Source organism: Podarcis melisellensis (assembly GCF_964234715.1).
Source record: "Podarcis melisellensis genome assembly, chromosome: 1".
Taxonomy (NCBI): domain Eukaryota; kingdom Metazoa; phylum Chordata; class Lepidosauria; order Squamata; family Lacertidae; genus Podarcis; species Podarcis melisellensis.
Genome location: NC_138528.1, coordinates 84839158 through 84866966, shown reverse-complemented (window position 1 = coordinate 84866966; position 27809 = coordinate 84839158). Strand labels below are relative to the sequence as shown.

Genomic DNA, 27809 nt, shown 5'->3' with positions numbered 1-27809 from the left:
CATCCAGTCTCCACTGAACTTGCAGGGGACATGATTATTTCACAGCCCCAGCATGGACGTGCACGTGTGTTCAACCAAACCCAGGAAGCCAGTGTGTTCCTGGTGCCTAGATAGTTGGAGCTGGCTCTGAGGATTTGGATTCAAATCTCTCCACCACCACTCCGCTTCTGCCATTGATTCAGTGAGTGACTTAAGGCGAGTCATAAGCTCACCCTGCAATTTTCTTTTTTTAGAGCAAATTCCACATTGCCTGCAGAATGGCTGTGCAGGCACCAATAGCTATGATATGCTTATATTTGCAGTAATAGGTTGCCATATTCAAAAAGCGACCTCTTCCTGCACCCTTCTAGGGTAATATTGGATCAGATCTTGGTTTAGGGTCACCGGATGGGTTGCAAACACTGGTAAGAAGGCCCAGCCCAGGAAAAGGCATCCCCAGGAAAAGCTTCCCGTACAGCTCAGTATGGCTGTAGCTGGTTCGCTCGCTCTCTCTCTCATATAGGGAGCCTGGTGATAGAATGTAACCCAGGTGGGTGTAGGTCGAGGTGGTGCCATCAGAGCAAATCCAGGACCCCACTCAGCAAAAGGACCAGGAAGGGATGTCTTACTATGGGTTGAAAAAGCGAAATCTATTGGTCCAGGTACTAAAATGGACCTAAATGCATCAGTGGTAGGTAGGACAGAAAGCAGTAAGTAGGTGGCAGATGGATAATGGGCAGGTGTTCTGATTGTGAAAGGAGGGAGCGGGCGTTACTAGAGGTTATGGGTAGCCCATTCGGGGTCCCATCAAGGTATGTCTGAGGGGTCCTTCACATACACTCTTTTGCATTGGTAGTTAAGACGGGCACCTTCTAGATCCAGTTGGACTACAACTGGAATGACCCCTGACCAGTGCAATGTCAGGTTGGTAAGGAAAAACTGGGTAGTGCAGAGAAGTGGCAGAGAGCTGGATGCATGGGCGTAGCCAAGGGGGAGCAGGGGGGCAGCAGCCTCAGATCAAGTAAAACAATAGAAATACTTAATTAACTGACCAATCACGTCGGTCCTGCTCCCCCGTTAACAAAGTCCTCCCCCCCCAAAAAAAAAAAATCCTGGCTACGCCCATGGCTGGATGGATGAATTAAAGGAGAGGAGCAACAGAGTCCAGAGGAGGGCAGACCTCCGGGAAGTCCATTTATTATATAAAAGAAAATCGATCAAGCCGAAGCTCTTCAGTATGTTTTGGGAACTCTCTTCTCCCCAAGCTCTGAAGCACAAGTCTGCCTCTGACTTCTCGATTATGAGAGAGAATCCGAAAAGAACTTTTCACATGCTCGGGTTCACGCTCACTTACTCCCTTCCTCCCTATCACTTTGCATGCGCTCTGAAGCTAGGCACACGGCCCCGGGACTGAATAAGAAAGCCCTCGCTCCTCTCCAGACAGAGGTGCCAACTTGAATTAAATTTGGGGGGCAGGTAAGCCCCGCCCGTCGACCCCTAGGAGTTGGCTCCTATGTCTCCAGGCTGCGCTCCCGGGCGTTGTGTTGACTTTGCCCGCTGGCAGCTGCAAGGGGAAGCCCGGCCCAGGCGGCATTGTTGTCTCAGCCGGTTAATCAGATCCTACGAGTCGCTGTGGAAATATCGGGCCTCCTGCCGAACAATAGGGCCCCAGGAGGTGGTGGTTAAACTTCAACCAGCTTAACTTCCCCCCTCCCCGTCGGAACCCAGGGAGTCGGGCACGCGAGCCAGGCGGGGACACCCCAAGGCAAACACAACACGGGGCGGCGGAGATGGGGGTAAATTGGCGGGGGGGGGGCATTAAGGGATCAGCAGGGGAAGCAGCTTTGAGGAGCTGAGGGCACCCGCCCCTAACTCTCTGTCCTCTTTATTTTTTTGTAATCCCAGCCAGGGATATGAGAGCGGGTTGGGCACCCGTTTTAACTCCCCCAGCCAGAACTGGCGCCAATTGTGGCAGCCTGGGACTGTGTTGGTTTGGAGAATGGCATTTGCAGACCGATCCTGCACTTGGTGGGGGCTTTTTTCCGGCGACCGAACTGACACTAACAGAAGTGGGCTTTACTCCCAAGTAAGCGTGTGCCTCGGCCCGCAGCCTTTTGGCCCCTCTTCGTGGCGCACGTGGAGTTGGGACTGGGCGCCAGGCGGGAGGGGGAGAAGGGGCGGCCCTGTTTGCCGTGGCGTATGCCTCCCCCGATGACAGCAGGTGAGCGAGGCGCGGGGGTGGGTCGGGCTCCTGCCCCCCCTCCCCGTCGTCGGGCCCTGGTAGTGGCAGGCAGGCAGGTTCCGCGGGGAGGAGGCGAAGGAAAGAGGGAGAGGGAGGGCCGGCCACGGGTTGGGTGCGGTCCTGGCGGTCCCCGATCCCGGATCTCTTCAATTTCCCCTCTCTGTCGCTCACTCGTGCGCCGCGAGCAGAGGCAGCGGCAGCTAGAGCAGCAGCTCCGGCGGCGGCGCTGACCGCTAGAGCGCGGCGGCGATTTAACCGCGGCAGCCAAAACAAACGGGGCCCGCGCTATTTATTGGTGGCGGCCGGAGCGGGCCGGCTCAGAGCGGCCCATCAGCGCACCTGCCCCGCTCGCCGCATGGACGCTGCCGCTGCTCGCTGCCCGGGGCTGCCCGGCTGCTGCCGCCGCCGCCGCCACCACCGCCGCTGCTGCAGTTCCTCCTGCTGCTGAGCGCCCGCTCGTCGTCGTCGGAGCCATGAAGGCGGCGCGGCTCCTGCTCCTGCTGAGCGGCTGCGCTCTGCTCTTGCTAGCGCCGCCGGTGCGCGGCTGCGGGCCGGGCCGAGTGGTAGGCAGCCGCCGCCGCCCGCCCAGGAAGCTCATCCCGCTCGCCTACAAGCAGTTCAGCCCCAATGTGCCCGAGAAGACGCTGGGCGCCAGCGGCAGGTACGAAGGCAAGATCGCCCGCAACTCCGAGCGCTTCAAGGAGCTCACGCCCAACTACAACCCGGACATCATTTTCAAGGACGAGGAGAACACGGGCGCCGATCGCCTCATGACCCAGGTAGGCACCAACCCCAGCCCCTGCTCCAGCCGCGTCTCTCGACTTCGCTCGCTTTCGCTGCCTTGCCTTCTCCATTCGAGTCTACCTGAGCGGCACGCTAGAACCCGAACCCACGTGCCCTCTGCCGTGGCTAAGCTAAACACGGCGCCGCGCTCTGCGCTCCGCCGAGCTGCTCTGTGCCAAGTGGCCGGCGAGCCCTTCGGAAAAAGGGAAGGAATCCTTCGCGGCTCGTCTTCCCTTCTCCAGGGCACCTGCTCACTCCGTGTGGGCTCTGGCCACCTGTTTGCTGCCACCTCCATATCCAGTCCTGTGGGTTTCGCCGGCTTTCGAGGAAAGCAAAGCGTAGCTACGGGCCGTGGAAGCATGGAGAGATTACCGGGACCTTTGGAATGGCTTTTTGGAAGTCAGCTCCGGGTTCCGATCACTTTCCTGCTCCCCAATCCAGACCTGGAAAGTTATTAGACTCTCATTGCCGGTGGAAACCCTGATGAAAGTTTAGGGGCGATGATGCATAATCAATGCCAGATCCTTTTATCCGCTTGGCATCGGTAGCAGTAGCACGGGAAAAATCACCCTTCTTTAGGTGTTGTGAGGGCGGATGCGTTCCGCGACAACTTCTTGTTATTATTGATTATATATATTGGTTGCGTTTTTCGGGGGGGGGGGGATGAACTCAAAGCAACTTTAAAAAACAAAATAGATATAAAACAAGAATAAAAACATAAAATAACATGCATAGATGAGCAAATCCAACACCATCCCACCCCACTTAAAAACATGTTCAGGAAATTAAACTCCCAAGGCCTGGGTGAATATACATGATTTTTACCTGGTGCCCAAAACAGCTAGTCAAGATGTCAGGTTTGCCTCCCTCAGGCTCCCTGGGAAAAACATTCCACAATCAAGGAGCCACCACTGTGAAGGCCAGTTCTTGTGTCATTACCCTTTGCATTTCCCTTGGAGAGGTTACACAAAGGATTGCCACAAATGAAGTTCTATGTGTGCATGGTCCCAATCCGGCAGAGGCGCCCAGGACTTTGAAGGGTTGGTAGGATGGTGATGGGGAGAAATTGAGGTGTTTGGGGATTGATTGATTGATTGATTGAATGATTGCCTGCCTGCTTAGTTTCACAGACAGCATTAAATCCTTTCATTTCTCTCCCTCCCTCTCTCATCCCTGCTCTCAATTTCTTTCAAGAAATGAGATGTCTCATCAGGCACCAGCATAAATTGAAATATGGAAACACATATTGTAATGTGGAGGAAAATGATAGTTGAAGTGCATTAAGAATCATTATTATTATGAACTTTATTCTTCCCCACACCCTTTTCCATAGAGGTGATCACCATAGCACAGATTTGCAATATATTTCTTATTATAGACTGAACAATTCTGTGAGATAGTCTAGGCTGAAAAGTACAGTGCAAGCAAGGTTACCCAGTGGAGCTTTGTGGCTGAGAGGATTTCATACAGGGATCTGTTCATGTATGGTTGGGGGACCATAATTCCCAATATCCCTAGGCATTGGTCATGCAGACTGGGACTGCTGTATGTAGGAGTCCAACAACATCTGGAGAGCCACTGGATCCCGATTTCTGATGTAGGTCCAGCTCTATAGCCACTGTCCAATTATAGCTTGTTTGCATAGAGAGTAGGTTGTGATAGCAAGGCACCTGCCTGTTAGCAAAAACAACCTGTCTGGGGGGGCAATACTTTGATACCTACCTCCAGTGGTTGCACATATTTGACCTTACAAGGCAGCAAGGGTGGGCATATGTGCCCCCTGACCTGCTGTTTGTCCTCCCCATCACTGCAGAAAGCATTTCCCTAACATCTAATTCAAGCAGCACATTCCCTATTGGAAACTATTTTGGCTTCTCTCCAATGCCCCTTTACTATGGTTTTTCCCCTAAGACTGGGTTTACCAAGAGTTCTGTTTTGGCCCATTCTCCACAAAGGGGACCTGGCAGCTATTCAAGTAGACTGATGATTGTAGCCCCACAGTTCCATTCTATGTTGCTTTGCCCAAAAGTAAATTCCACTGTGTTCAATGGGATTTACATCCTAGAAAGCGTGTTAAGGGCTGCAGCTTTAGTGTGGAAAGGTAAAGGTAAAGGGACCCCTGTCCATTAGGTCCAGTCGCAGACGACTCTGGGGTTGCAGCGCTCATCTTGCCATAACTACATCCCACTAAGTTCAGTACAGCTTGCTCCCATGTAAGTATACATAGGATTGCACCCAAAGTGTGATAGGTAGGGAAGCAGTACCCAATATTGGCACTTGGGCAAGTGGTTAGGCATGGATAAGTGCTTTGTGGGTACAATCAATCCCAAAAACTGGATTTTAGGATAGGGAGGCTATATTCTGGATGTCTCAACTGACAGGAATGCCATATCTTGAAGATGACCTTTGCCACTTGGTTTTAATAGCATTATTTAAATAAATAAAAAGAACAATCAATGTATCTTTAATTGTGACCTAATTTGATCTACTCTGCAACAGGCAGACACCACCATGTCCCAAGCTTTTTAAAAAATAGATCAGTCTTGAGTGGTCTACTTAAAAAAGAAAGAACATAATTCTTGTATTCTACAAATGTGATCTAAGTTGCATACTGTACTCAGGCTCCCTTCACATAACTTGTGGTGTGATGGGCAGGATATAAATATTTAAATATGTAAACAAACAAACATTAAAAATGTCTTGCTGGCTTTGACCAAAGTCCATCTTGTCCAACATCCTTTGTAAGAATCCTTGCAGCCAGCATATACTAGGTGGATCACCAGAAACTGGTGCAGCTGTGTCAACAGGGGCAGGACTTGGGGGCTGAAGTCTGTGGCCCCACTTGGGAGAATAAGCAGGATGGCTCCAAATATGTTGGGGTTGATTTATCACATTCTGAAGCAAGTGAAACAATGCACATTACCATCTAATGAGTGGATGGGCTGTTAGGCTGTTAAGTCCAATTACCTGTGCCATTGCATTGGTTAATCATGATCAGCCTTCTGTCCACTCCTGGCTTAGATGAAAACATCAAAGGTGGTGGTTGGCTCCAACAGTCAAAAGTTTTAACATTCATTTTCAGAGGCTGCTGCCCACTTTGCATATCAAATGATAGAGATTAACAAGGGATAGTGAAAGCTCTGAGGACATGCTCTGCTATGAACCACCTAGGAATATTGTGCTGGTTTCGTCATGTCAGAAAACAGAATGCCAGGCTAGAGGGTAGTGGGTTATTTATTATGCTCTTCAGATGCTATTGACACTCAGTTAAACCCAACAATATAAGAAAAATGCAGTTCAGTATCAGATGACATGGCAGAGCAGTCTTCGTCAGCCTGTTACCCTCCAGATATTTTGGACTGCAACTCTCCTCAAACCCAGCCAGCATAACATGATGGGAGTCGTAGTCTGAAAAATCTGCAGGGCACCACATTGGCAATTACTGTGATACAGCGGTGCCAACTCGAATAAAATATTGTGGGGCCCAGGTAAGCCCGCCCCACATAATCAGTCACATGACACAGTGCACACACACCATTTGAATGGGAATGCTTATAAACTTTGTGGGGGCCCAGCCCCCTCAAATATTTTATTGTGGCAGCTGAAGCCCCTACAGCCCCTAGGAGTTGGCTCCTATGCTGTTATAGCCATAGAGCAGGAGGGATTCAAGTATGCCATGCCAGAAAAGCCTATGGGACTAGGGATAAGCATACATAGGAAGCTGCCTTACATCAAATCAGACCATTGGTGCATCTAGCTCAATATTGTTCACACCAGCTGGCACTGGCTCTCCAGATTTTCAAATGGGAGAGGCTCACTCCTACTTGGAGATGCTGGGGTTTTAATCTGGGACCTTCTGAATGCAAAGCAGATACTCCACCACTGAGCTAGAGCCCTGTAAAACATGCCTAGCAGGCTCAGCATGTCACATGCAGCTACAGCAAAAGCTGAAACGGGACTCTTTTAGTCCCCAGCCAGTCTCTGACTATGGGAAGGGAAAATCCCTTTCCAAGCTAAATATGGGGATCCATTACTGACATGGGGACAAATAGAAGAAGATGCATGGAATAGAAGAGTATGGTTCCCCTTTATCACATACATAGTCGAACAAGACAACAACAAGAATCCACTGACAGCATACAAATCAATATGGCTAACCAGAACCAAAAATCCACCCCCTCTCACACACAAACAAATTTCACTACAGCCAACAAAAGACAACTAATCACACCCTAGGCTACCCCCAACCTCTCTCACTACCAAAGAAATATTACAAGTGAATAGAAAGAGAACCCACACAAGTGATGCTGACACAAAATCCCACACATACACTACATGGAAGAATAGAAGCATCCCCACCCCATGCACAATGCCCACCCTTCCCCTCTTTCCACCTCTTTTCTTCCCAACCTAATACTGCATGCAACATTAATGTCTCACAGCAAATTAAACTGATTTGTAGAAAACACAATTTGAAAAAAGACACAATGCACGTATTTTTGAAAACTAAGAATTTATTAAAATTATTTAAAAATAAAAAATATGGAGATTCATTTTAGTCTTTGGAGTCCAATTTGAAATGTGTTTACTTGGAAATAAGTTTCAGTAACTTCAGTGGGATTTCCTTCCTTGAAAGTGCCAGTAGAATTAATACGCAAGTGATACCTGTTCAGAAACATCACACCCTCCCCTTCCCAAGAGCCTCTGCTTCACTTATAAGTCCTAGGGTAAAAAAGTTTGTTATAATGTGTTTACCCAAGAATCACGTAACACAATGTGGAGCAGGATCCTGAGTATGCTAACTCAGATGGAGATTGGAATGACATTATTGCACAGGAAGCATGGTTTTTCCAATCCTATGTTTACCATGTGAAGGGGAAGGAGGTTATGCAGGGGAGAATTAGTAGGCAGGAGGGAGGTGTTTAGCTTTACCTCATTGCCTGCCCACTGCTTTACCTCTGGCTAACGTCTGTGGGGAATTGACCTGGGGGAAGTAGTTGTGGGGGAAATTGGTAGGCTGATCCTTATGTTTGGGACATTTTGAAAAGGATGCCCTAGCTTTCCAGTTAACATAACTGGGATAGAATCTGTCTTGGGGGATTGTTATAGCAAAGTGATCCTGCTTATTAAGTTGGAAGCAAAGAATCTGACTGTCTATAGGCAGCCTAGAGTTCACTAGGCCACCTTCTAAGCATACTGTAACATCAAAGCTAATTCTTAAAAAGCAAACTATTCAGAGTCTAATCTTTGTTTTAAAAACCATCCGGATTCTCCATTTAGCCTGTTTTGAGGAGATGGTGGCCCCAAATAGGGTTATATACTAAATCTAGAATAGGAAGGACTGGGGAAAACAATCTGCCTTCTGTCCCCAGGTCGGGGAGCGTTTTCATATTGGACCCTTAAAAAAAGCCCTGTAGTGTTTGTTTGTTTGTTTGTTTGTTTGTTTGTTTGTTTGTATGGATGTCCATTTTAGCCAAGTGGAAGTTTTACATTACAGATGTGGTAAATGAAAAACAAACAAACTCCTAACGTTTAAAGCAGGGATGGGGAACCTGTGCCCCCTGCAGATGTTGTTGTAGACCAGCAACATTTGGAGGGCCACAGGTTCCTCAACCCTTGATTAAAGCCTCAGTTTTGACAATAGTCTGAGATAACCAATGCATAGTGGGAAGAAAGGCTGGGAGGGAGGCCTGGGAGGTGAATTGCTAGGGTCCAGCTACTTTTGGCCAGCTATTCTTTTTTTGTGGTGGGGTAGGGGAAGAAGTACAATAGACTGGTTGTAGTAGATTAGACCTCTGGAGTGACAGGGGATGTCAGAAAGATCTAGGCCCACTGAATGTTTTAGAACAGCCTCTTGGAGTATAGACCCAATGAGACGTGGCTACTGCTCTGTACAGAGCCCTGTGTTCTGAAAGACAGGGGAAATAGGGAGGGGGTGCTCCTAACACCTCCCTAAATGACATAGTTGCAAGAACCTGCAGGTTTCGGTTCTGACACCAAGATGCTGAATGGGGCTTATTTCCCCCCTCCCCCATGCCTCAGTTTCCCCTGCTGGCCAGGGTTGCTGGAAGGATATTTGAGCAAGGTGAGTGCTGAGCATTGTGAAGATGTTGACACAAGCATGACTGAGATGCTTACACAGGGGACTATTCCCTCTTGTAAATTCCACAAGTCTTGCCCGTTGGAGCTGGAACCTGGGATGGTGATAGTTGGGGGATGGGTACTGTGGAGCCGGAAGTTATGTAGGACTCTTTCAGTATCACCGGAGAAATGCCTGTGGGCTCCAGGAATGCAGATAAAGAGCTATTTCCCCCTCCTGGTCTGCCACCCTGCCTGCCACAAGTCAGGGTTATGGTGCAGGTGAGTCTCCTAAAGCCTCTGGGATGCAGCTGGAGGTCTGCTGGGTCAGTGCTCTCACCCACCCTAGGGGCATGGGGGTGGGGTCTGTCACTGGTTAAAATACAGAGAGTTTGACAGAGTAGGCAAAACCAAAGAGGTTCACTGGTGTTGCACATGGCAGCTTGACTAGGCATAGGGATGGATTATCTGGCTGAACAATCATAACATAAAATCATGCATTGCCTCTATTAACAGGGCTTGGGATCTATGTGGCTTTCAACAAGGGCTCCCCATTCAAGAGACTCTGCTAGAAGTATCACTTAGCATGTTATAGTTCAGGGAAGAACCACCTTTGGCCCGTCAGAAGATGGATTCCATCTCCCATCTGTCCCAGGCAGCATGATCAGTGGTTAGGGATGAGGGAACCTGAAACCGAATGATGTTTGTGTATGTTTACAGCAACAAGCTAACCTGATAATACTTGGACTTTTGTCAGCATCCCCACCTTCTCTCCAGAGCAGGCAGGCATGCTGAAGGCATAGCGTCTGAGGCATGATGTGAGGTTCAAAATGTATCACCTGAGCATGAGGGGTGCTCTTGTTCAGCCCCTCCTTACCTCTCCACCCCCACCCCCATTGCTGGTTTCTTATTGCTCTTGACTTGAGTTTCATCAAGTCCAAGGGTCTGCATATTCCTGGGCAACAGGATCCCGCCCACATGTCCTTATCACTCCATCTTTCTCAAGAATGTCAGTCTCTGTTTGCTTCTGGTGCCTGAGCTCAGAGGTGGAGATAAGGCCCAGGAATAATTGCCTCACCTCTTCTCCACCCATCACCGCCCCCCAGCCCCAGCTTCCTTCTCCTTGCTCTCTGAACCAACCCTCTCCATGATCTGCAGGGAGCTTAAGTTAGGCCAGGCCAACATCCTCTGGGCTCCTCCAGATTGGAGCGTGCATGCATGGGCGGAGGTAGGGAGGTTTGTGGGTGTATTCTGCAACATGTGATTCATGCAATAATATTGCATTAGTGGTGGATTTATACTGAACTGTTCACACATCATTCTGCTTTATTAGATGTTCTGTGATGCTCCCTCAATATGATTGCATTATTGCCATCTGGGCGGGGTACTGTTGCACAGTAGCACAAGAAAAGCAGGCAGAAAAAGAAGAAGCCACCAAACCCAGAACACCAATGGTATAGAAAGTTATAGAATTCCATCAAAAGGTTACAGGATATAGATTGGCTGGAAACAAAGTAGTACGTCCACCCCAAAACCTTTGCAAGTGCATACATTATTGAAAGTGGGACAACAGCCCCAATACAGTACCATCATTAGCACAAAGCATCATGAATGCTTATAAACAGGCTGCTGGTATTCGTTTGTGAGCTGCTGCTGGTCTTTCCCCCTCTCAAACTGATAGGGGAAAGAGTACTAGTTCTAGGGTCTAGTGCTCAGCTCTAGCCATCATCCTCTGACTCTACCAAGACAATTGATCTTCCAAGCACCTCAAGCAACTGTCCCTCCTGGAGGTGGCTTTCATGGTCCCCATGATGTCTATTCACTGCTCAGTGCTCCTGCAGGAATAAGTGCCATTCTTTGCTTTCCAGACCAAAAGTTGTCAGCAACTTAGTGGAGCTGGTATCAATTTGTACAACAGTGGATACTTTTCTGAGCAGCACAGAAATATGCAGGCTGGGTAAATTCCCCCTGTCTATCCAAGGCCTGCTAGCAGAGCCCTGGTCCTCTCCAAGAAGTTGAGCTGCAGAAACTTCCAGCTCTGCCTACTTAATACTGTGGGTTGTATTTAACCTTTATTTAGCACAAGCAATGTGTACAGTGCTGTATAAAACAGAAACAATGTAGTTCCTGCCCTTGCTTGCCACTTGCCATTTCTTTACCTTGCCATTAAGGCTTATTTGCTAATTTTTAAAACCCAACTCTTCCTCCAAGGATCTCAAAGTGGTATATGTAGTTCTCTCCCTCATCCCTGTTATCCTCACAATAACCCCGAGAAGTAGGTTAAGACTGAGAGATAATGACTAGTCATCCAGTGAGTTTCATTACTGAATGGGGATTTGAACCCCAGGTATTCCTTGTTTTCTAGGCTCTATACCACACTAACACTTACCAGCTCTTCTCTAAAGTGTACTGTAGATCTGTCCACTATAATATAAATCAGAGAAGGCTAACCTGCAGCAGCTGGACTGTGAACCCCATTACCCCTGACCATTGGGATTGTTGGCTGGGGCTAATAGATGTTAGAATCCAACAATGTTTGCAAGGCCACAGGTTAGCCACTCCTGTAGGTTACATTTTCTGGATAAGGAGCAAATGGACAGTGCTGGTATTGCCAAATGATTAGTAAATATAGTTCCTATCCCCACCTTTCACCATGGACAACTTCTTCATAGCATCACTGACTGCATGCGCTGGAATGTGGCTTCCATTCTAAGGGTGTGGAGAGGGAACCCTGGAGAATATTTGTGGCTGAATATATGTGGGTATAGTGTTGGAAGCAGGGCTTGCTGAATTTTGTCCTTTTACTGATGAATTGGACTCAATAAATGAGGCAAGAAATGAGGAGAACCTCATCCCTTTCATATGTGAGCATGTACCGCTCCATGTGCTGTTTTCTGAGCATTCAGCCTGATTTGTTTGCAGAGAAATTAGACAACATTAATGAGGCTGAATGATGTTGCATCAAAGCAAGTACTATCTCACATCCCCCAGTGCATTTCTGTAACTTCCCTTATTGCAAAAAGTGCAGTCTTTGGAGAAAATGGGCTTGTTACACAAGAGCTGCCAATCAGGTATAATTGTGCTGCCTGAATTTGTCAATATGTGGTTGAATCCCACCAGAAAATAGCAGCAGTCTGAAAATGTGCCCTGTATTTATATTTACAATTTATGATTATCTCCTTGGATGGTGGGAAGGGCAGACATGTTATGTGCTTCACCAAATATCTAGCACCTTGTTAACAAAATCCCACTTTTTTACTGCTCAACATGTAGCCCCTATGCTGTTAGCCTTGGGAGAATTGATTGGGCACTGAGGCTTACATAGCTACTATAGTTTGACCCTTTCCTCTTCTGCTGCTTTCTCCAAACCCTTCATTGCAGCTCATATTTCACCATGGTACAGCAGCCTCAGCATCAAATGTTGGGGATTCTTTCTGAGAGTATCTGTTCCTATATCTGGGCATCAGAGGTGTTTCTTTAGAACTTGCCTTGTGGTCAATGAATTAAAGTACCTGCCTTGTGACAATCGGCTCTCCTGTTGCAGCTCTACGCTGACACCTTCTGGCTACAGCTGGAATTAGCATATATGTGAATCAATTCTGAATTTATTCCCAATGCAGAAGAATATGTAACCTGGGATTCCCTATGTAATTCTCCCATGAGCTCTCCCATTGCTCTGGGTAAATGATATAGCCTGGAAGAGTATGAATGTGAGGTGAAGGTGATGGGTACAATGGCTATTCCCTGTGCAGCTGACTGTGAGGAATAACAAACAAAGTCTTGTCTGAAGGCTGTATTAAGAGGAGTTATTTTGATGAGAGGAACAGCCCGTGTATTTGGATTCACTAACTCAGGAGTTAGCATTTTAACATGGTGTTCTGTCTAGAGCTAGTCCTTATTCTTGGTCTGCAGTTTAACATTTGTTTTAAACTGGTTTTAATATTGTACTTTATTTTTTAAAAAAGCATTGCTGTACTCCACCCAGGAACCATATGGTGAAGGGTGGGTAAGAAATTGAATAAAATAAAATAAATAATAATAATCCCACAAAACCTGATGCAGCCAGATTTACCAAGAGACTCATCAGCTTGTTTGTTTCTACAGTATGCAAAGTTAAGATGATTTGGAGTGGTTTGTTAACTGTTGTTACAAGGAAAAGTGAGCCAGAGATGGGGATGAGATCCCAATTATGTAACCCCAAACTATGCAACCCTCACCTTTCCTATGGTATTTTAAGGAAATAAATAAATCTCTCTCATATATAAAACACTGTGTGTTGCCTTCTGTAGCTCCTTATCTCTTGAGGTCCAGAACAAACAGTGGTGTGTGTGGTTGTAGAAACTGGGATAGCCCTTTGTGCCTGCCCTGTTTTACTAGGGACAAAGGCCAGCCCTGGCCATATATGACCTTTCCTCTGAATGCAGGGGCAGGTTTTTTGCCTCACCCTTGTGCTGCTGCTGCATTGCTCTTTGCCCTCTTCTCAAGGCTGAGTGAAACGTGACCTAAGGAGTGGGAGGGTCAGGCCTTTTATCCTTGCAGATTGTTGGCCACATTCCAAGGTCACACATGGAAGGGCTTTGCTGTCTTTTTGCAGTTTGGGATGATTCTCCCCTCTTTTTCCACACACAAAACCACACATTCCAATGTGGGACTGCTTCTCTGTTGTGATGTTCCAGGATTTCATGAAATACAGTAGTACCTCGGGTTAAGAACTTAATTCGTTCTGGAGGTCTGTTCTTAACCTGAAACTGTTCTTAAGCTGAAGCACCACTTTAGCTAATGGGGCCTCCTCCTGCTGCTGCTGCTGCATGATTTCTGTTCTCATCCTGAAGCAAAGTTCTTAACCCAAGGTAATATTTCCGGGTTAGTGGAGTCTGTAACCTGAAGCGTATGTAATTCGAGGTACCACTGTGTGTGTGAATACAGTGGTGCCCCGCAAGACGAACGCCTCGCAAGACGAAAAACCCGCTAGACGAAAGGGTTTTCCGTTTTGGAGGCGCTTCGCAAAACGAATTCCCCTATGGGGTTGCTTCGCAAGACGGAAAAAATCTTGCATCCCCCCGCGGGTTTTTTTTGCTTTTTTCGCCCTTTTCTTAAGCCGCTAAGCCGCTTATCAGCTGTTCCGCTGATAAGCCGCTTAACAGCTGATCGCTGGAAGCCGCTTGACAGCTGTAGCGCTAATCCGCTAAGCTGTCAATGGGCTTGCTTCGCAAGACGAAAAAACCGCTAGACGAAGAGCCTCACGGAACGGATTAATTTCGTCTTGCGAGGCACCACTGTATTGCAGCATGAGTGAAGTGGTGTTTTAGGACATTTCTGACTCTGAACTTAGCACATGCACACACCCTCATTAGATGGAAATGTGTTTTATTTCGTTTTATTTCAGTTGTGGGAAACCAGCACTGCTGTATTCAGGATGGGGGGACTTCTGCTTGTTCTGATGAAAGGGGCACTGGAGCTCTGCCTCAAAGTCCTGCCCTGACAGCACCAATGTACATGTGATCACCTGGGTCATTACCAATCAATCGGCATCCTGCAAGAAACTCAGTTTGGCTGCTCTCAGAATTGCCTGTGCAGGTATCCCAGGGTTAATGTAAGCTTTTAGGTCTGTGCAGGACTTTAGTCACAAGTGACATATTTCGTGATTCATTTACTTGTAAGCCAAATCAGTGAGGTTCAGGAATAGGGCATGGAGGGAAAATAGGACAGTAAAGCAATGAATTTAATATTGTTCAGTATGGACAGCAGCAATAGAGCATGACATGCCCATATGGTGTGTATATCTATATATTAATAATGAGTTCCTGATACCTAGAAAAAACTTAATGGCGTGGGGATGCTACAAAAATAATTGAGGTCTATCTACAAATCCTGCAACTCTGTGCACAAGCATACAACATCTCTCTAACTTTGCCAAAAGTTCTCTTATGCATTTTAAAAAGTGGTGTGGGTGAACCCATGTTACTGGTGCAGGAACAAGAGCTGATCTGAGAAACTGGGCCCCTCCAGATTACCTGATTCTTGAACTTTCACCCTGACTTGCTTTACACAGAGATTAGACTACAGTATGACTAGTCTTTAATGAGCTTTCATTCTGATTTGTTTACAGGGCAGTTATATGGTAATCATCTCCCATCTTGTACCCATCCTGATCTACTTTGGAGTGTTTACACATCTTGTTAGTCATTAGTTTATCCCACACTTTTCAATGCATTCTCCAATCATTTTCCAAATTGCAGAAAGTCTTTTTTTAAGGAGAATTTGTTGTGCACTGGAGACTTTTAATCCACCTTAACTGGACACACCTAAATTCCCAGTATGTGCTTGAATCCCTCCTGCAAAATCCTGACAATCTAGAGGGACCATTATGTCTCTATGTAAGGGAGAGGTACCGCCTTCTCTGGAGGATTGAAGGGGCCCAACACAACATCTTTATGTCACATCTTTATGACATGATGTCTTTATGTCCTGATGACACACACACAATGTCATGCTACGTCAGTACATCACATGTGGGGCCCTCTGAACATTGAAGGGGTCTGGACCCCTAAGAAAGAGATTGGGGGGGCCCCAGTGCCTTGGCCCCCAGGAGCCAGTGCCCTTGATGTAAGGTGGTTTTTATTATTATCCCCAATTAGCTTCTGAACCCAATCAAAGTGCTGATTTTGATCTATAAAGCCTTACACAGCTCAAGACCTCAATACCTAAGGACAGCCTCTCCCCATACAAACCAACCTGGACCCTGCATTTGTCATCCAAGGATCTATGTCCTCACTCCCTGAGAGGTTCGGAGGGTGGCAACACAAGAATGAGTCTTTTTTCTGTGGTGGCCCCCAATCTGTGGAATGCTCTCCCCAGAGAGGCTTGCCTGGCATCATCATTATATGGCCTTTGTCCATTAAATAATCTGTGGTCTGTTAAAGCTGGGGGAGTGGCTGTTATTATGATTATTTTATTATTATGCTGTCTATTATTGTGCTTTTTATTAGGTTTTTATTGTTATGCTCTATAAAATGTGTTCTTAATGTTGTACACCACCCTAGGATCTTTTGATAAAGGGTTGTATATAAAATTATTATTATTATAATTATAATTATTATTATTATTATTATTATTATTATTATTATTATTATTAGAGAGGGGTTTAACAAGAATGTAGAATACATTTTGAAAAGCAAAGTGACTTTAACATCTAGTAGTGGACTGAATTGCTACCATGTCAGGATGTTATCACATCATTTGGCTGCATGTGTGTTGACCCAGGTGTGGCTCTTTGTTTCCCGGGTGGTAAATGTTCTGGACTGTGGCTAAGCAATGCTTGATATGGTGGGGAATTTAATCTAGGCTACCCATTTACACATTGCAAAACAAAACAAAAACAGATTTTCAGTATACCTGAAGGAGCGTCTCCACCCCCATCATCCAGCCCGGACACTAAGGTCCTCCTCCAAGGGTCTTCCGGTGGTTCCCTCACTGTGGTGCCCTCCCTGTGGAATGCCCTTCCTTCAGATGTTCAGGAGATTAAGAACTACATAACTTTTAGAAAACATCTGAAGGCAGCCCTGTATCGGGAAGTTTTTAATGTTTGATGTTTTATATATTCTGTAAGCCACCCAGAGTGGCTGGGGAAACCCAGCCAGATGGGCAGCGTATAATAATAAAAGTATTATTATTATTATTATTATTATTATTATTATTATTATTAATAATAATAATAATAATAATAATAATAATAATAATAATAATAATTTACTACTAGTACTGCTATTACTATTATTACAGTATTACTATCACTATTCTCTGCCACCCTTTCAAGGAAAGGATTGTCCTTTGTCAAGAACGACACATGGCCACCCCAATCTAATCCAAGTTTTGTACTTCCAGGTAATGCTCTCCTCTATGTGTAGGTGCATGATGCTAATCTATTTCTATTCTGTCACTTTTCATCCACTTCCCATAGCGCTGCAAGGATCGCCTAAACTCTCTGGCCATCTCGGTAATGAACCAGTGGCCAGGGGTAAAGCTGCGTGTGACAGAGGGCTGGGATGAAGATGGGCACCACTCAGAGGAATCGCTGCACTATGAAGGCCGTGCTGTTGACATCACCACCTCTGACCGTGACCGCAACAAGTATGGGATGCTGGCACGTTTAGCTGTTGAGGCTGGCTTCGACTGGGTCTACTATGAATCTAAGGCTCATATTCACTGCTCTGTCAAATCTGGTAAGCACCAGTTTTGAGATGGGATTGAGGGAGATTGGCAGGAATGGGGGAGGTAGTGGGAGAGTATCTGTGAATCATGAATAAGGGAGATAGGCACAATTGAAGAAAGGTTTGGGGTAATGGAAGGTGGAGTGGGTAAGTTATAAGGTTGAAGAGCACATTTTTGCTTGTGTGGGTCACCGTGGGATAACAGTAGCAATGCTGTACTCCATTCTTACTGTTCATCAGAACTGGGGAACCTGTGGACCTACCAGTATTGTTGAACTCAAACTCCCTCCAGCCACAACCAGCATGGCCAATGATCAGGGATAATGGGAGTTGTAGTCCAGCAATAGCTGGTGAACCACAGATATTCTTCCATGCCTGCATCCCTTATGTTAGTGTTAGCTAATCTTGGTTTGGCTTAGTTCCCCCCGAGTGTCTCCCTCACTGGGCTAGGACCAAGCACACCTGCTCTAAGATCTGGTTGTTAAAGCCACAGGAAATATTTCCCTGCAAATACTCTCCCAGTTGAACACCTGGCTAATATTTTTCATCTGAGCTGCACATCCTCTCATCCAGAAAAAAATTTAGATTTCTACAAGCAGTGGGCAGCAAAAGGTTTGGTCCAGCCCTAGGTATATTAAGGACAGTAGGGGCCTGACTTGTTTGTTGGGATTAGGTGCTGAGGTTCTCCCCCTGTTGGCCAGAGTACCACACTTTGACTGTGGCATCTTGTTCCTATCCTTTGACCATTAGCATGAGCTGCTGGTGTTCCGGCCCTTTCCAGACCCACAGGGTCTCTGGTTGATGGGAAGGAAGTGCCTTTGCCCTGCCTTGAGCTTATACTGCCTGATCCAACAGCCGAGTCTCCACCTACCTGACTGCAGCACACCAGGAGGGATCAGCGCTGGAGAAAGAGACTGGCTCAGCCAGAGTGGAGCACAACCTTCTCCCCTCTGGCACCAATATGGACTGTGCCACTTTATACTCTCCAGGAAGTAGCTGTGCCAGCCAAGTGGCTAAGAAACAAGCACTTTTTGTCCCTTTGGACTTTGGGTCCCCAAAGCCTTGAAATCTACAAAGCTGCAAGTTAGGTCTAAGTGCGGTGGATATAAAAAATTATGCATAATTCTTCAAATGGTTGCACTGGGTACTGTGGCCTGCCACCTCCAGGCTGGGCATCTTGACTGTGGAGCTCTACAGACTGTCCATTTCCTCTGAGCTCCACAAGCAGGAGTAGGAAAACACTTTTGATTTGTCTCTTTGATACTGCACACATTCCTGGGATGCTGTGTCTGCTTCTGGGTGCCCATGCTTCCAAAAGGATGTTGCAACACTACAAAGTGCCAAAGACTGGGAAACTGTCTTGGTAGTAAATGACTAGAGGAGCAGCACAATCTTGCAGGGAAAGCACTGGATGCTGGAGGGTTGGCAACAGCTTTGATGGAGACTGGGTGGGGCAAAAAGGATGAGCGTGAACCAACACTAGAGAGTTTATCCTGGGTGCAGGTTTTACTACAGGTGGAGACAAGCACTTGGGTATAGGCTATTCTGGAAGGGAGGCATTGCTCCAGTATTTCAGGCTGATGGATGGTGGGTAGGGCTAATGTATAGTGCCAGGGTGGCTAACCTGTGGCCTGCCAGGTATTTGGACTCTAGCACTCATCAGCCCCAGCCAGCAAGACCAATAATGAGCATTGATGGGAGTTGTAGTCCAGCTGCATCTGGAGGGCTTTGGGCTGGTCACTCCTGATGCAGTGGAACATACTGAGTACAGAAGGAATGTCCTGGCCTGTGTAAGATAAAGTGTGAGAGACGCAAACACTGGTTTAATGGAGGACTTTTAAGTGTCTGGAAATGGTGTGTATTCAGGGCAGCTGGCCTGCCATAAGTACCTTAATAAATGGCCTTTATTTTTGTACCATTTGTGTGGCCTGGTCTGTCTGTCCTCTGCCCTCCCCCAATCTCTTCATCCACTTGGCTTCTGTAAGTCTTACCTCCTTTTAAAAAAACGAGCTATACTAGCTTTTTATATTTAAACTTGCCCTTTTCCTGGAGACTTGGGTTGAAACCAAACTAACAACAACTACCACTACAATCCCTCCAGGTTGCACACTAGCTTGGCCATAGCCACTGAATCTGATCCCATAGCAAAAAAAAACCACAAAACCCTCTTTTAGAACAGGCTCAGTGTATTTTTACCTATAAGGCTTAAACTGATATATCTTTTAATGAACATACATCCTACACTGCCTCAAATGTTCATTTGATTTCTCTTCCATGGATGAATGCCAATTAACTGAACATTCACAAAAATGTCTCCTGTAAAGCACTTATCAGACTCTGGAAGGGGATTCTTTCATTGCACCTCTATGTATCTTCATTGTTTGGACTTCACAGAGATGGCACAGTCTTGCTCATGGTACCAGGAGCACCTTCTTGACTGTATCATCCATGTAGCAAGCAGGTCATAAGAACAGAGGAAGCTGCCTTTTTCAATGTCAGACCACTCAGTATTATCTAAACTAACTGGCAGCAGCTCTTCAGGGTTTCAGACAGGAATATTTTCCAGTTCTACCTGGAAATGCTGGAGATTGAACCTGGGACCTAAGCATGTGCTCTTTCACTGAGCTGTGACCCTTCCCAAACAATGAAGATACATTGTGTATTGATTTTTACTGTTTCAATTGACATATGGTATGCTCAAAAGGGCACCCTTCGTCACTTGGCCATGACTATATCATCTGTGATCCAAGACTGAACAATGGAGATATGCAGATGCATGACTATGGCATGGCATCTGCTAAACTCTCCATTTTTAAGTGTCTTCTTCCCACATGGTGACAACTTTTAGCATTTCATATAGACATAGCAATTGGTTTCAAATGAATTATATGAGTACGGTAGACTGTTTTATTATTTACTTATTGCACACATGGGACTATGAGAGAGAAAGAATGAAAGGGAGAACATGCCTATAGCAGCTCACTCTCTGAGTTGCTCTGCCATACCAACTCCATTGCTCTCTACATACCAACATCTGTTTGCATGTGGTTAAATCTGACCTACAATAGCAGCAGATGTTGCACAAAACTGAGATTATCTAACAAGTCAGTTGCATGCCAGATCCAAAGGTGAGCTTGGGGCTGTGTTGGCTGCTCCTTGTAGACAGGGACCCCCATTCTTGCAAATGGTGAAGTGAATAGGAGAAAGAAAGGCATTGCCCTCTTGGCCCTCTTCTGCAAGGCTGTGGGTGGCTGTTTGTTCGTTTTAGAATCAGTGCTTTTTTTAAGGGAAAAAAAGATGCCAGTGCTCACCATGAAGTTGTTACAGTAAGCGCTACACTTTTAACAGGGGTGGGTGGGGGCTACTGATACTGTATACCCTTGAGTGCTTCCTGAAAAAAGAACTGTTTAGAATCATTACTGAAAAACAACCAACTAAGAACTGGAGGAAAAGAGTACTGTTTTTGTTAAGTACAAGGAAGTTGGACATGAAAAGTGCCTAGAGAGAACGGGACATATTCTCTGCTACCTTGGGGAGGCTCTCCTTTCATCTTAGGGATCTGAAGAACTAGCTGGAGGGAAGTCAATGCTGCATAACACACACATGATACAATATGCTTTATATTGCCATCATTGCACTGTTGTATGGAGGTCCTGCTAGCAGATAATAATAATAATAATAATAATAATAATAATAATAATAATAATAATAATATTTATACCCCACCCATCTGGCTGAATTTCCCCAGCCACTCTGGGCAGCTTCCAATCGAGTGTTAAAAACAATTCAGCATTAATTATTAAAAACTTCCCTAAACAGGGCTGCCTTCAGATGTCTTTTAAAGATAAGATAGCTGCTTATTTCCTTCACATCTGAAGGGAGGGCGTTCCACAGGGCAGGTGCCACGACCGAGAAGGCCCTCTGTCTGGTTCCCTATAACCTCACTTCTCGCAATGAGGGAACTACCAGAAGGCCCTCGGCACTGGATCTCAGTGTCCGGACTGAACGATGAGGGTGGAGACGCTCCTTCAGGTATACAGGACCAAGGCCGTATTATTTATTATTATTTTTTGTTTTCCATGGGATACTGTGAGAGCAGGATACTGAATTAGATGGGCCCTTAGCCTCATCCAGCAGGGCTTCTGTTAAGTTTTAAAGAAATTTAAATCAGTACTATTTATAAACTATGTGTGCTTTACCAGCTTTCTGATTGTTTGCTGGGTTATGTGAGCTTCAGAAGCCATAGCTGCCTTTTTGAAAAGTAAGTATTTCTTCTTATTGTGGTCCTTGTTTCTCAGGCTGAGCAGATCTATTCTGATGCTCTTAATTGGCTGTTGAACCCACCCATTTTTAGAGGGTGGCTTTTCCTACCCTTTCACTGAAGGCTGATGGCTAAAGAATGGTTTCTTGCTTTACATGTCATTAATTTCCCACCTTTTCTACTTCCAAGCAGAAGCCAAATAGTAAATACAGATCTTAACCAAAGAAGCACTACAAGTAGTCTGAGGAAGTAGACCGAGGCAGATTTATTTATTTGCCAAACCTGTAAAGCAGTTAGAGAATCATTGAATCACAGAATCTTAGAGCTGGAAGGGTCCACAAGGGTCATCAAGTCCAAACCCCTGCAATGCAGCAGCTAAAGCATCCATGACAGATGACCATCCAATCTCTGTTTAAAAACCTCCGTGGAAGGAGAGTCCTACCACCTCTTTTGGGAGTCTGTTCCGCTGCTGAACAGCTCTTACTGTCAGAAAGTTTTTCCGAATGTTTAGTCAGAACCTTCTTTCTTGCAACTTGAAGCTATTGGTTCGAGTCCTACCCTCCAGAGCAGGAGAAAACAAGCATGCTCTCTTTTCCATGTGACAGCCCTTAAGATATTTGAAGATGGCTATCATATCTCCTTTCAGTCTCCTCTTTTCCAGGCTAAACATACCCAACTCCTTCAAGCGCTCCTCATAAGGCTTAGTTTCCAGACCCTTGATCATCTTGGTTGCCCTCCTCTGCACATGTTCCAGCTTGTCCACATCCTTCTTAAATTGTGGTGCCCAGAATTGGACACAGTTTTCCAAGTGTGTCCACTTGGAATTACAGTCAGTGCAAGCCAGTTCTGAGTGTCTGCATTTGCAAGTGGAGAGCAAATTATTGCTTCAGACGGAGTGAGCAGGGAGGTAAGGCAGAATAGAGTGGTACTATTACTTCCCTTGATCTGGACACTATACTTCTGTTGATACAGCCTAGAATATTAGCTTTTGTGCTGATGCATCAATCTGTTGACTCATGTTAAGCTTGGGTCCACCAAGACCCATAGATGCTTTTCACATGTACTGCTAGTAAGCCAGATGACCCCCATCCTATATTTGTGTATCTGGTTCTTCCTGCCTAAGTGCAGAACCATACATTTGTCCCTATTGAAATTCATTTTGTTAGCTTGCACCCAGTTCTCCAATCTGTTACGGTCATTTTTAATTCTGATTCTGTCTTCTGTGCCATTAGCTACCCCTCTCAGTTTGGTGTCATATGCAAATTTGATGAGCATCCCCTCAATTCGTTCAATCAAGTCATTTATAAAAATGTTGAACAACAATGGGGCCGGGACAGAACCCTGCAGCACCCCACTTGTCATGTTTTTCCAGTATGACAAGGAACTATTAATGAGTACTCTTTGAGTTTGGTCAGTCAACCAGCTACAAATCCACCTAACAGTTACCTTTTTCAACCCACATTTTACCAGTTTTCTCGCAAGAATATCTTGGGGGACATTGTCAAAAGCCTTACTGAAATCAAAATACACTATGTCCATAACATTTCCCTGATCCACCAAGTTTGTAATTACATCAAAAAAAGAAATCAGATTGGTCTGGCATGACTTATTTTTAAGAAAACCATGCTGGGTCTTAGTAATCACAGCCTTTTCTAAATGCTCTCAGATCGACTGTTGAATTATCTGTTCTAGGACCTTCCCTGGTATCGATGTCAAGCTCACTGGTCGCTAGCTGCCTGGCTATTCCTTTCCCCCCTTTTTGAAGATGGGGATAATATTTGCCGGCCTCCAGTCTGTAGGGACCTCACCTGTTCTCCAAGAAATCTCAAAGATAATAGACAAAGGCTCTGAAATTACATCCACAAGCTCCTTTAGTACCCTTGGTTGCAGTTCATCAGGCTCTGGAAATTTTAATTCATTTAAAGTAGCTAGGTGTTCCCTTACTACCTCTTTTCATATTTTGGGCTGCAGCTCCCTCCTTACATCATTTATTCTGTTATCACCAGGTCGGGCATCACTTTACTTTTGAGTGAAGACAGAGGCAAAGTAGGTGTTGAGTAGTTCCACCTTTTCTCTTTCACCCAATAGCATTTCTCTGTGTTCCCCACGCAGAGGACCCACCACTTGCTTGTTATTCCTCTTACTTCAGACATAGCTGAATAAACCTTTTAGTATTTTTAACCTCTCTTGCAAGCCTGAGCTCATTCTGAGCTTTAGCCAGCCTGACTTTCCATCTGCAACTGTTGGCTACTCATGTATACTCCTCCTTTGTGATTTCCCCTTTCTTCCATTTCTTATACATGCCCTTCTTAACTCTCAGTTCATCTGTAAGCTCCTTATGCAGCCACACTGGTTTTTTTTAGATGCCTCCCACTTTTCATTCTTGTTGGTATTGTCTGCATTTGGGCCTCCAATATTTCTCCTTTTAAAAACTTCCATCCTTCTTGGACTCCCTTCTCACCAAGCATTTCTGACCACGTGATCACACCCAGTAGCTCCTTCAGCTTTTCAAAATTGGCCTTCTTAAAGTCCAGAGTGTGTGTCTGACTACACTCAGTTTTCCCTTGCCTCTGTATCTTCCAACCCAGGAGAGCATGATCACTTCCTCCCAAGTATAACAAATATAGTTTTTGCTATCTTTGTTATACTGTGTAAAAGATGTGGTAGAATATTTGTTGTTGATGTTTGAGAGTGTGCATTATTCATTCATTCAAAATATAATTGGAAGGAGAAAACAGAAATAGGGGTTGCCTGCTAGCACCCTTACCACACAATTCCCAGCATACTTGAGGAAGACATGACCATTAACCAATGTTTTTTATTTAGCTGGTGTAAATCAGTTGTGTAGATATACTCAATAAGACCATTGGATCCTAGGTGTTGGTTAATCAAGATCAGCCTTTCCCAACCTGTAGCTCTCCAGATGTTGATTGACTACAACTTCTATAATCCCTGACCATTGGCCATGCTGGCTGGTGCTGATGGGTGTTGCAGTCCAAAATCTCTGGAGAGCAATCAGATGGGAAAGGCTATTTCAGATGAATGATGAATGTGCTGTTGTGCATGTGACATCATATATCAGGCCCTCCATCCTCCCTATCTGGTACTAGAAACTCTCCTCAGCACACCCCTTTCTCCTCTTTGAGTGTTCCTGAATGGCTGAAATGTGTCATTGAACTCCAATTAAACTTCTGCCCTGGATGGAGTGTAGGAAGGGGTATGTGTAGAAGCTAACCTGCTGTACAAAGGTGAAATTTACATTCACTGTCTTTGGTCCCACTCACCACTGGCATGTGGCCCCCCCAAAAGGGTTTCTTAGAAAGGAATGTGGTCCTTGGACTGCAAAGTTTCCCAACTCCCCTGCTAGATGAATTAATCAGTAGTCTATATGAACTATACTGTTCATATGAACAGTAGTCTGTATGAACAGTAGTCTATATGAACTCCACCAACCTACAAAACAGAGGCCACTTGATTCCAGTTGAAAGGCCCCCATAACAAAACTTAGCCTCATCACAACCACCCATAGCCCATCTAAATCTTACCAAATTTCATTTGTGTTTACTTATTTGCACCTTAATCAAATCTCCCTCCCTCTAGTAACTGGGCTGGTCTCTCTATTTGTTTCTCCCTCTCCCTCTCTTTGTCTAGAGCATTCAGCAGCGGCAAAGACAGGAGGCTGTTTCCCAGCCCAGGCACTGGCAACTCTAGAAAGCGGGACCAAGATTCCAGTGTGGGCACTGAGGCCTGGGCAGCGGGTCCAAGCCATGGATGAGCAAGGCCGTCCCATATACAGTGAATTCCTGGCATTTCTGGACAAGGCATCATCGGCACGGACTGCTTTCCACGTCATTGAGACGCGGGATCCACCCCGCCGCCTTGCCCTCACTGCAGCACACCTCCTTTTTGTGGGGGAGAATGCCACTGCACCCATGAAGGCTATTTTTGCCAGCCTGGTACACCCAGGCCAATATGTGCTGGTGACAGATGGGAGTGAGCTAAGACCAGCCAGGGTAGCAGCAGCCTCAGTGCAGATGGATATTGGGGCCTATGCCCCCCTCACTCGCCATGGGACGGTGGTGGTGGATGGAGTGGTAGCATCTTGTTTTGCTTTGGTGCAGGAGCAGCACCTGGCCCAGCTGGCCTTTTGGCCCCTTCGACTCTTTCGCAGCCTGGCAGGGGGTGAGCAGACTCAACCAGAAGGCGTTCATTGGTACCCTGCACTTCTCTATCGCCTAGGCCGAATGCTCCTGGCTTCGAACAGCTTCCACCCATTGGCCACAGCACAGTTTGAGAGATGAGACGACGTCATCAGGTGCCCCTTAAAGAGGGAGAAACCAGGTGTCACCTCCTGTGGTTATAGGGAGGGACTGCATGGTAGCCAGAATCCTGAATGTGGGGAAAAGGTGAGGCCACTGGCTCCCTATACCCTTTCCCAGGCATAAGGGCCAAAGAGAGGTTTTGACCTCTATCTGAGTTGCCCCCTTTTTGGCAGGTTACAGAAGGGGATGCCCAATGACAGGGTTGTATGCTGCTATTTTGGTTCAGGAACCTCTGATAGAGGGGGAGTTAACCAGGTGGATGCAGGTAGTGAGTGGAGGCCTGGAAGCCTGGGGTGAATGAATGAGGGGAAGGAAATCCTGCATCTCAATATGCAGACTGGGGAAGTTGGAGGGGTGGGCTGCTACAAGAAGGTATCTGGGAGGGCTGAGTATGGGGGGCCTGCAGGACACTTTCTCTCAGCAGACATCCATGTGGTGCTCCTCCCAGCACTGCGGCAGGCAAAGTAGCTGTAAGGAAGACATATGGGACTCTTCCGATGCTCTTTCCAGCTGCCAGTCAACTGGGCTTGTGTGTGGGACAAGAGGTAGTCCACCAGCCCTGACGTGGAGAGGTAGGCACGAGTTATGATGAGGAAAGAGACAGTAGAAAGTGAAGGTTGTTTATAAAATCACACCGTCTTCTCTGGATCAGGTGAATTTAAGCCTGGAATACTTATAATGCCTCATTTCATTCTCAGATCCAGTAAAGAATCACTCCACCTATAATCAGTAGTGGACACTGGCAGCTTGCACCTGACCTCCAGTTGGTTGCATTGCGGCCACTTACCAGGAGGTAGCTCAGGGGCAAGGCAGTAGTAAGGTTGAGCCAGACAAATTTGTGTTTCTCCCAGTGCATTTGCATCAGTGTTGTCACTTCACCCCTCTACCTCACAGTAACCAGTAGATCCGACTGACAGGAGGTCAAGTGAACACCGCCACCCCACCATGCCATCTGCTACTAGCAATAACCATGCACTGAAAGAACAGGGGTTTGCATAGGGGAGAGAAATGTGCCTTATCAATGTGCTTTAAGTATTGAACGCTCATCAAAAGGAGGCTAGAACAGTTTAACTAAGGATGTTAACCCATGTAAAGTAATCTTGAAAGGAAATCACCTAAAGGGTAGGATAGACATTTACACAATCCCCCCCACCCCCCAGGAAATGCATCATCAAAACCATTGATTTGCATAGACTAATTTATATGTAGTTGCAAATTTAGAAATAACAACTTGTTATTTAAATAGAAAGACACATCCCTTCATAGCAGTTAAGACAGTGACCTAGTGAATGTTGTGTGCTGTTTCCAGGTGATAACTGTAGATGGGCATCTTCAAGCCTCCCCACTCCTCTGCTGCTCTCCTTTCTTAGGATTCTTTCTTTTTAATCCAGATTCACAGTAGGCAGCCCTTGAAATAAAGGACTGTCCTTTGCCACCCCTACAAACAGAAGGCTGTCCTCTGCAAAGTAGGACATATTGACTGTCCTTCTGGAGAGCAAACTGGGACATGGGAGGAGAAATGGAGGTGCAGGAGAGATGGATTCAGTTACCTTTTGTAAAACCATCCTTTGCTTCCTGAAGGTACTGAAGAAGAATATATTCTATTGGGTTGTAATTACTGGGTAGATAATTGTCCTCCATTATCACAGCACTCTAACAGGACAGTCCCCATTCTATTAACCCGGCAGAGGTTCTGATGCCTGTGCTTATGTGAGGGAAGAAATGCACTGTCTACTACAGTACATGCTCAATTTTAGCTGTTCTGTCCTGGATATTCTCAGAAGTAACATAGTATCTCAGGATGGTGGAACTACTTGTTCCTATGAGACCACACTTATGCAGCATTGTGGGGGTAACATTTGCGGGAGAGCATCAGTTTGATTGTTTGTTTTTTGGCGGGGCGTTATGTAACAATTTCCCAACCAACCAATTCT

General features: G+C 46.0%; 1 protein-coding gene across 2 annotated transcripts; it reads left to right on the top strand.

Annotated features, from left to right (window-relative positions):
- The first annotated feature begins 1782 nt into the window (after positions 1-1782).
- Positions 1783-27367, top strand: IHH (Indian hedgehog signaling molecule). Of its 2 annotated transcripts, none has more exons than XM_081920597.1 (3): positions 1783-3000; positions 17043-17304; positions 25205-27367. In XM_081920597.1, exons 1-3 carry the CDS (start codon positions 2695-2697, stop codon positions 25852-25854), a joined length of 1218 nt encoding a protein of 405 aa, XP_081776723.1. In that variant the 5' UTR covers positions 1783-2694; the 3' UTR covers positions 25855-27367. The 2 variants fall into 2 exon arrangements, with proteins under 2 accessions (XP_081776723.1, XP_081776724.1); XM_081920598.1 differs by lacking the exon at positions 1783-3000 and adding an exon at positions 14368-15688.
- The last annotated feature ends 442 nt before the right edge of the window (positions 27368-27809 follow it).